Raw genomic sequence first — 10,627 nt, 5'->3', positions numbered from 1 at the left:
CAGGTTGGTCCTAGGGAGAGTTAAAAAGAAGGGAGTGTGAAAACTGCCCATTTGGCCCGATGTGTGAAGCCTCACTCACCTATATAACACATCGGCCCTGAGCCAGAGGGACATTTAAAGAAGAGAAAGAGAGAGGGACAAGACAGAGGGGAAATTAAGAAGAAATACCATAGCCAAAAACTCAGAGAATACTACAAGGACAAGATCAAAACATCAAGGACAAATCGCACTGGAGAACAAACAAACTGATTGGCAGTAAATGGACAGAGAGAAAGAGATAAATAGAGTGAGTTACTGAGCAAGGGAGAGGAAAAGGAGAGGTATAGCGAGAACGAAGAGATGCTGAGTGTGGAGATGTACCCCAGTTTGGCCCTTGGGCACCAAAGAGTGGGAGACTGCTGCTATAGAGGCGAGTGTGTGCTTGTGTGCGTCTGTCTGTCTGTGTCAATGTGTATTTGAGAGAAAGCATCAGTGTGTATGCATGTCATGTGGTGCTTTACAATTTATGGTTAATCCTTTGAAATACTGTCATAATTACCCAGTCCAATTCAGATCATGGTTAAAGTTGACCGTGTCAATCATTAACATTGTTTATTGATAAGATCTGCTCAAATGAATTAGTATGAATATCAGAGTATTAATAGTATGTGGTAATGCTTATCTCAATGCCAAAATGGGCATTGATCAACACCAAATTCAGGATTGGAATTACTTATTTACTTATCGGGGTGTCATTTCTCATGAAGATGCTACAAATTGAAATGGGGATACCCTGGCTTATTAAAGGAAAATTTCACCCAAAATTTTTCTTTTGGTATTTGTTTCATTAGCCCAATGTTGATATAGTCCCAAAATATTTTGCATGTCAGCAATCAAGTTTTCAAGACATAAAACTTTCAAAATACAGAAATAGAGCCAATATGATGCATTTTGCATCATACCGGTGGTATTTCTGTTTTTGGGTGGAAATTTGCTTTAATTTAGATGTTAGGTTGCACAGCACTCCCATGCTTACTTGAACCCTAACTGAAGCTAATTAATTATAATTATACGCCCCCCTACCAGAGAGGGAACCTCCTGCCCACATGCCCCTCTACCCCTCCTCCTATGACATGGCTGCCGGGGCCATGCCCTCTCACCCTCTGGCCCCACCCCCCACCCCCAGCGAGCCAACCTGTAAAGGCCAGCAGGACAGCGTCAAGATGGAGCTGGAGAACGCTTCACTGTGGAAACATTTCTGCTCCGTGGGCACAGAGATGATCATCACCAAGAAGGGCAGGTGAGTCCATCTGTGACCCATGTTGACATTTTTTATTATTAGTTTTATTTAAATGTATCTAAAAGGTCAAAGGTTAATAAAGGAAATTAATTTACTGGGAAATGCCTTCTCATAGGTGTTAATGGTTGAAAAGTATTATATTTATCAATCTCTCTCCCACTTCTTCTTTCTCTTTCTCTCTGACCCTTCTGTTTCTTTTTCTCTATATCCCTCCCTTTCCTTATATTCCTCTCTATTTCTTTCTTCCCCCCTTTGTCTCCTTCTCCCGCGCAACCTCTCTCTCCCTTTCTTCCCTTTTCTTCTTTCTCTCTCCATCTTTTCCTCTCTTCCTATGTAATGTGTAAATTGTATCAAATAATTCAGCCTAGCTGCCATTGATACTTTGTAATGCTTCTAAAATTGTGTAATAAAACCATTATCTTTCCCTCTCTTTCTCCCCCTCCTTATTTATCTGTCTCCCTTCATCCACTCTTTCCTCCCTCCTCCAAGGCGGATGTTCCCCCAGCTGAGGGTAAAGCTGTCAGGCCTGAACCCGGCGCTGCGCTACATACTGCTGCTGGATGTGGTGGCCATGGACACCTCTCGCTACCGCTTTCAGGGCGACACCTGGCAGGTGGTGGGTGGCGCTGAGGCCCGCTTACCCGACAGGGTGTTTATCCACCCAGACTCGCCAGCCACGGGTGCCCACTGGCAGAGCAGGAGCATCTCCTTCCACCACGCCAAGCTCACCAACAACACGCTGGACACACAGGGATATGTGAGTATAGTGGGAGAAAGAAAGTATGACGGGGTGTGTGTGTGTGGGGGGGTTGATGGATGTATGTGTGTTTATAGGTGTGAATCTAGGCCTATCTATTTCTTAAAAACAAAAATGGTCATGTCATACCCAACTTTCTATAATGACAATAATAATGACTTTCTTCCTTCCTCGCTCTCTCTTCTTTCTCGTAGATCATCCTCCACTCCCTCCACCGTTACCAGCCACGGGTACACGTGATCGAGGCCAGGGACGTGCTGAGGTGGGGGGGAGGGCAACACTCCTTCATCTTCCCAGAGACCCAGTTTCTCACTGTCACCGCCTACCAGAACAATAAGGTAAGGAGGATAGGGAAGGAAGGGTTGTGTGTGGTTGTGTGTGGTTGTGTGTGGTTGTGTGTGGTTGTGTGTGTGTGAACTAGTGACAGTATATATGCATAAAAGATAAAATGGGTAAAATATAATATAGTTTCTCAGAGAATGTTTTTATACACTTCTAATATACAATACTTTCTATTCTTCTTATAATGGTTACTGACTGTGTGACTGATTGGCAGATCACTGAACTGAAGATCCAATCCAATCCCTTCGCGAAGGGCTTTAGAAAGGATGGCATGAATAGCAAAAGGTATAGCACACACACACGCACGCACATGCACGCACACACACCAATTTTTCCAGATACACTCACCCATCTATATATATATTTTTTCTTCCAGACAGAGGGACGTGAGGCAAAAGCGGAAGCTAAATGAACCTCTAGATATTGGTGAGTTTCATATTACTCAAATTTCTCTCAACTTGTTGATTCCTCTTCCATCCTACAATCATTCATTGCAATGGAGATGCTTTTCTGACCATGTTCTGTGTCCTCCTCAATGATTTGATTTATGCATATGCTTTGGTTATTGTTTTTAAAATGGTCAACTAAAATCCTATTTTACTCGTTTTTCTGTCCCTCTATTCATCCCTCTATTTTCTATCTACTTCCTCTATCCTCTCTCTCAGTGAGCTGTGACCCGTGCGACTCCACTGAGCTCCTGTCTCAGTACTCCTCTTCCCCCTCCGACCTCCAGAGCCTGGCCCTGGCATCTCTCCCCTCCCTTCCCCCTCTCCCTGAGTCTGTGTGTGGGTATGGCTCCAACGAAACCCCTTTCCAGGAGAGCCCTGTTCCAGAGCAGCAGCAGGTTCTAGACCTGGTGGGCCAAACCTTCATTGCCTCCCAGATGGCTGACATCACAGCTAACATCACGGCCGATATGACCAAGGGGCCACAAGATGCATCAGGCAACAAAGTCACCGATGGAATGATGGACAGGTGAGTTTCGGGTTTATAAACATTTAAGTTCACAATGGGTGCATGTTGATTGTCTAAAGTAAGGATCTGCGGCCAAGGTTAGCTCTTTGGGGCGGCAGATAGCCTAGTGGTTAGAGCGTTGGGCCAGTAACAAAGGTTGCTGGATCAAATCCCAGAGCTGACAAGGTAAAAATCTGTCATTCTGCTCCTGAAAAAGGCAGTTAACCCACTGTTCCCCGGTAGGCCATCATTGTAAATCATCATTTATTCTTAACTGACTTGCCTAGTTAAATAAAGGTTACATTTAAAAATATATATGCTTCATCTGCACTGATATGAAAATCCTGGCTATATAAAAGCAATGTGGAGATCGAGGATGCCTACCTGGACTTTGCTGGATTTCACCTGCCACCTCCTTTAATGTCAGGGAGTGCAGATGGATACAAGGAGACAAAGACACTTTAGAGTATTGAGATGTACCCCATCCATATCTTTAAATAACTTACAAGTCATTGGTACAACACCTTTGGTCAGCTGTTATGTGTCAGTTACATTCACAGCAGGTTACAATAATGAGATTTTTTTTTACCTTGCAGGTCCGTCACTATGAGTCTTTCCACTTACAATGGGACATATCCAGCCACTCCTCTTGGTTCTTCCTCTTTTGCCCCTGCTCCTCATCCTCAGTCTTTGTCCTCCTACTGCTCAGATCCCTCCATCCCCCAACCCTCCCCCACCTCTACTTTTAATTATCCACCCATGGCCACCACTGACTATCCCTCTATTCTCTCCTCTTCTCCTACCCTCCCTTCCTCCACCACATCTCCCTCGCTTCAGCAAACTAGTTTCACCTACCCCACCTTGTCTATTTCCACTTCATCCTCCCCCAAGCCTCTCCTGTCCTCCACCTCTATTCACTCTATCCTTCCATCCAACCCACAGCAAGGCCTGCTCAGTCCTCATACACCCACAAATACCTCTTTTCCATCACTCCCTCCTCCCTCCTGTCAACCCATCCAGCAGAATGGGGTGGCCACCCATTCCATGCTCCCTCCCCCGAACCAGGCTCTACAAGCTGTCCCCATCTCCAACCAGACCCCCCCTCTGTTGGTCTTTAACCCCACAGCATACCCCTACCCAAACCTACCTCTCTCCAACGTCATCCAAACCACCCCTCCGTCTCTCTTCAACCTCTCAAGTCACTCAACTTCTCAATCCCACCCCGTTCCCTCTCTCCCTTACTCTCTTTCTTCCCATCCCGCACCTCTATCTTATCCCTTTCCCTCTCTCCCTTCATCCCTCTCTTCTTGCTCTTCTTCAGTTCAAAATTGGACTCTTCCGAATGTTTCCTCCGGCTCCATCCACTCCACTGTGTCTATTCCCATCCCGACTCAGATCCAAGCTTCATCTGTCGGGTCGTCCTTTCTTCCTTCCTCCTTCACTCACCCCCCATCCTCCCTTCCTAATCCAGTTTACCAACCCTCTTCCTGTTCCGCCATTCCCTCTGTGTCCGTCGCCTCTTTCCAGCCTTCTGCCTCTTCTCACATCCCGCCCTTCTCCCTGACCAACCACTCCTTCCCTCCAACGACATGTCCCCAGAACCAGACCACCACGCCCTCCTCCTACCCCCCGATAGCGCCCACCGAGATTGGCACCTTCTCCCAGTTCAACTCTGGCGCACCCTATCTTCCAGAAATGGTACTTCACCACCCCTCACTCCTGCCTCCACTGGATCCCTCTCTTTCATCCTGTGTCTCCTCCTCCTCCACACCCCCCGCCCTCTATCCCCCCTTCTCTTCCTATCCTCTGCGCCTGTGTCAGGACCCCCGCTCGTCCTTCCCCATACCTCTCAGGCACATGTACAGGCAGCACCAGCATGGCCACACCCACCCTCAGGGGTCCTACCTGGATACGAGTGGGAGGGCTGTATTCTGAGGTAGAGGAGATAGAAGGTAATGGTCGAGTTCCAGCCAAACTTGATGTGCAGGCGTTCCATTGCATCAACCAATGGTTGTGTGCCAAGTCATCGACTGTGTAGTTGGCCATCAGATTGCTATATCATATGATGTGGTTAGCTGATATGTTAAATACCTATCCAGGCATTGTACAGTAAGATCTGGAATGCGTCTGCAATGTTGTTCGGGCAGGAACTCAACCGGTGTCATTGGAAATGTAATGGCCGTGTTTGAGAGCATCAAAACCGCGTTGTATTTTGACTGACTGGCTGATCACAAATACTATTGAGTAGTTATGTATGACGCAAGGTGCTTTGTAGATCAGTCAGTCTCGGCTCGCCTTTAAAGTCAGCTGCAACGTCGAACGCCCCCAATGTTTTCATTTATGAAGATGACATGCATCAGAAAATGGTGTACTGTGTATGGAGAGAAAGAGAGTGGATCAACAGAGAAGAGCTACAGTGGTCAAAATAGTTCATTTGAAATGCGGCCTTTTGCTAAACTGTTTTGCGATAGCAAGTGTGTTCATTACAAATAAATACAAATGTATAGATTTTATAACGCTTTTAAGGATCCAATGTGTAGTATTAGTTGAAGTTGTTGGAAAATAATTTGTTTTTGTTTTTTACTTTGTTCGTGTGAAAGTTTGTTGACCGACTGCATCAAACTATGTTTTCAAGTTCCATGTTTTGTTTTTTCTAACTAAAAAAAACTGTTGAATTGGACTTCATCTTGTAAATAGTTTTTTAATCTGTTCTTTTTCAAATCCATTCCAGTATTAAAACAATGAAGTGCGTTCTTGACCATGCTTTTGTGAATCGATTACAGTGAAATGATTAGTCATTTTGTATTTATTTAACCTTTATTTTCACAGGAAAGACATATTGAAACCTAGGTCTCTTTTACAAATGCACTCTGTATATACACCATACATATACACATAATACCAAAACTATACAGTACCAGTCAAAGTTTGGACACACCTACTCATTCAAGGTTTTTTTCTTTATGTTGACTATTTTCTACATTGTAGAATAATAGTGAATAGTGAAGACATCAAAACTATGGAATAACACACATGGAATCATGTAGTAACCAAAAATGTGTTGAACAAATCAAAATATATTTTGAATTTAGATTCTTCAAAGTAGCCACCCATTCTCTCAACCAGCTTCACCTGGAATGCTTCAACAGTGAAGAGGCGACTCCGGGATGCTGGCCTTCTAGGCAGAGTTCCTCTGTCCAGTGTCTGTGTTCTTTTGCACATCTTAATCTTTCCTTTTTATTGGCCAGTCTGAGATATGGCTTTTTCTTTGCAACTCTGCCTAGAAGGCCAGCATCCCGGAGTAACCTCTTCAATGTTGACGTGGTGTATTGTGGGTACTATTTAATGAAGCTGCCAGTTGAGGACTTTTGAGGTGTCTGTTTCTCAAACTAGATTTTGTGTTAAATGATCTACAACAAAGCTTTCTTAGTGTCCAACAAGCTTTCTCTACCCTTAACCTTGTTCTGAACACCCCCCAAACAAAGGTCATGTGGTTTAATAAGAAGAATGCCCCTCTCCCCACAGGTGTGATTACCACCTTTTGAGGGTTTAGAGCTTGAGGTAGTCACCCCATACAAGTACTTGGGAGTATGGCTAGACAGTGCACTGTCATTCTTTCAGCACATATCAAAGCTGCAGGCTAAAGTTAAATCTAGACTTGCTTTCCTCTATGGTAATCGCTCCTCTTTCACCCCAGCTGCCAAACTAACCCTGATTCAGATGACCATCCTACCCATGCTAGATTAGAGACATAATTTATAGATCGGCAGGTAAGGGTGCTCTCGAACAGCTAGATGTTCTTTACCATTCGGCCATCAGATTTGCCACCAATGCTCCTTATAGGACACATCACTGCACTCTACACTCCTCTGTAAACTGGTCATCTCTGTATATCCGTCGCAAGACCCACTGGTTGATGCTTATTTATAAAACCCTCTTAGGCCTCACGCCCCCTACCTGAGATATCTACTGCAGCCCTCATCCGCCACATACAACACCTGTTCTGCCAGTCACATTCTGTTAAAGGTCCCTAAAAAACACACATCCATGGGTCTCTCGTCTTTTCAGTTCGCTGCAGCTAGCGACTGGAACGAGCTGCAACAAACACTCAAACTGGACAGTTTTATCTCAATCTCTTCATTTAAAGACTCAATCATGGACACTTGCATGACAGTTGTGGCTGCTTTGCGTGATGTATTGTTGTCTCTACCTTCTTGCCCTTTGCGCTGTTGTCTGTGTCAATAATGTTTGTACCATGTTTTGTGCTATAGCGATATGTGGGAGATGATTTCCTTTACCTCTCGCTTTCAGTTATTTGAAATCTGAATAAAGGGAAAAAGGCCTTTCTTGAACATAGGGTGAGACATTCTTAATCATTTGCTTGAGAACCAGTTTGGATTTAAGTATAACTTTTGTAAAACTGAAGCCTTTAGTGAGAAGTCTAATGCTTTAATATTTAATCATTTCTGCCCTCCAAATTCATATTCATTATATAAATATGCCCGTTTAATTTTGTCTGGCTTGTCATTCCAAATAAAATGGAATCTTTTTTTCTCATATCATTTAAAAAACAGTTCGCTAGGTGTAGGCAAGACCATAAGCAAATAGGTAAACTGGGATATGACTAAAGATTTAATCAAGGTGATTTTTTTTTCACAAATAGACAGGTATTTTCCTTTCCATGGTAGCAAGATCTTATCTGTTTTTGCTAACTTTCTATCAAAATGTATCCTTCATATGAAGGATTGAAAAGGATTTTCCAGTAGATTGTCAACATGATTCATGATGATGACTGCTTGTCTAGCTTCCTAGCTAAGATTTTGAAAGTATGATGTTGGCATGATCAGTACAATCAAAGCTAGATATAACGTGATTGTACATCATTTTATCTGTGGCCAATGACCATGAGCATTCTTGGATGGGCACTTATGTAATTCTATGGTAGCACCCATGGGGCTTGAGTTTTCGAGCTCTGCCCGTAGATTTTGCGGTGACGTAGTATCCCCATGAGTGACAGAACACTGAGCAAATCACAGCGCAAATAGAGAACATTACCAACCCCTACTCGTCGTATTTTCTGCTGGCATTGCCAGCACCACAGAAAGCACTGAGCTAGGATGAAAATTGGTGCCAGGTTGCACCAGTGGCGACCTGGCTTCATTAACTCATTATTTTTTTTACATTGTTTGCAAACTGCCCTGGTGCGGGGGTACAGGTTAGTCAAGGTAATTTGTACATGTAGGTAGGGGTGAAGTGACTATGCATATATAAACAGCGAGTAGCAGCAGTGTACAAAACAAATGGAAGGGGGGGACGGGAGGCAGTCTTATGGCTTGGGGGAGAAGCTGTTAAGGAGCCTTTTGGTCCTAGACTTGGCACCCCAGTGACACTTGCTGTGCGGTAGCAGAGAAGACAGTCTATGACTTTGGTGACTGGAGTCTGACAATTTTTAGGACCTTCCTCTGGCACCGCCTGGTGTAGAGGTCCTGGATGGCAGGAAGCTTGGCCCCAGTGATGTATTGAGCCGTACACACTACCCTCGGTAGTGCCTTGCAGTCGGAGGCCGAGCAGTTGCCATACCAGGCAGTGATGCAACCCTTTAGGATGCTTTCGATGGTGCAGCTGTAGAACCTTTTGAGGATCTGAGAACACATGGCAAATATTTTCAGTCTCCTGAGGGGGAATAGGTTTTGTCGTGCCCTCTTCACAACTGTCTTGGTGTGCTTGGACCATGTTAGTTTGTTGGTGATGTGGACGCCAAGGAACTTGAAGCTATCAACCTGCCCCACTACAGCCCCGTCGATGAGAATGGGGGTGTGCTCGGTCCTCCTTTTCCTGTAGTCCACAATCATCTCCTTTGTCTTGATCACGTTGAGGGAGAAGTTGTTGTCCTTGCACCACAGGTCTCTGACCTCCTCCCTATAGGCTGTCTCGTCATTGTCGGTGATCAGGCCTACTACTGTTGTTTCACCGGTAAACTTAATGATGGTGTTGGAGTTGAGCAGCCATTACTGAACAGGGAGTACATTGAGGTATTTAAAACAGTATTATAATCTCCCACAATAATAACAGAGTCTTGTATTGCTTGCAGGGTTGATCATTTATTATATATATTTTCAAAGAAGCATGGATCATCATTATTTGGTCCGTAAAGTTTAATGATCCATATCTGTTTACGGTCCAATAAAATATTTATAATCATCCACTACCTTGTGGATCTGTTTGGACAATTTGCACATTCGGAACAAAATTACTGTTAATTAATATCATCACCCCTTTTGAGTTTCTTTGCCCATGGGAGAAGTATATTTCACCCCCCAGTCCATTTTCCACTCACCCTCATCTAAAATTGTTGAATGAGTTTCCTGTATATTATATTCCTTCTCTTTGAGCCAGGTAAATATTTTTCTTATTATCTGCTAAGCCATTACAATTATAAATGGCTATACTTATTTCACCATAATGAGATACAAGTTTCAAATCTATTCATCATGGTGAGTGTCCATATAGCTGTACCATATTTGCATTTTTTTTTTAAACCAGGTAGGCTAGGTGAGAACAAGTTCTCATTTACAACTGCGACCTGGCCAAGATAAAGCAAATCAGTTTGACACATAAAACAACACAGAGTTACACATGGAATAAACAAACATACAGTCAATACTACAGTAGAAAAAAAAGTCTATATACATTGTGTGCAAGTGAGGTAAGATAAGGGAGGTAAGGCAATAAATAGGCCATGGTGGCGAAGTAATTACAATATAGCAATTAAACACTGGAATGGTAGATGTGCAGAAGATGAATGTGCAAGTAGAGATACTGGGGTGCAAAGGAGCAAGATAAATAAATACAGTATGGGGATGAGGTAGTTGGGTGGGCTATTTACAGATGGGCTATGTACAGGTGCAGTGATCTGTGAGCTGCTCTGACAGCTAGTGCTTAAAGCTAGTGAGGGGGATATGTGTCTCCAGCTTCAGTGATTTTTGCAGTTCGTTCCAGTCATTGGCAGCAGAGCTCTGGAAGGAAAGGCGGCCAAATGAAGAATTGGCTTCAGGGGTGACCAGTGAGATATACCTGCTGGAGCGCGTGCTACGGTTGGTTGCTGCTATGGTGACCAGTGAGCTGAGATAAGGCGGGGCTTTACCTAGCAAAGACTTGTAGATGACCTGGAGCCAGTGGGTTTGGCGACGAGTATGAAGCGAGGTCCAGCCAACGAGAGGGTACAGGTCGCAGTGGTGGGTAGTATATTGGGCTTTGTTGACAAAACGGATGGCACTGCGATAGACTGCATCCAA

At 44.1% G+C, this 10,627-nt stretch overlaps 1 protein-coding gene across 1 annotated transcript; it reads left to right on the top strand.

Annotated features, from left to right (window-relative positions):
• Window positions 1-339: 339 nt before the first annotated feature.
• On the top strand, window positions 340-5,267 carry tbx6 (T-box transcription factor 6). The gene is made up of 8 exons (XM_039010243.1): window positions 340-409; window positions 1,066-1,279; window positions 1,769-2,036; window positions 2,231-2,374; window positions 2,593-2,663; window positions 2,755-2,804; window positions 3,044-3,353; window positions 3,929-5,267. Exons 1-8 carry the CDS (start codon window positions 340-342, stop codon window positions 5,265-5,267), a joined length of 2,466 nt encoding a protein of 821 aa, XP_038866171.1.
• Window positions 5,268-10,627: the final 5,360 nt, after the last annotated feature.

Source organism: Salvelinus namaycush, chromosome 16 (assembly GCF_016432855.1).
Source record: "Salvelinus namaycush isolate Seneca chromosome 16, SaNama_1.0, whole genome shotgun sequence".
In the NCBI taxonomy this organism is placed as follows: domain Eukaryota; kingdom Metazoa; phylum Chordata; class Actinopteri; order Salmoniformes; family Salmonidae; genus Salvelinus; species Salvelinus namaycush.
Note: the sequence above shows the minus strand (reverse complement) of the source record. Positions and strands in the feature narration are given on the sequence as shown.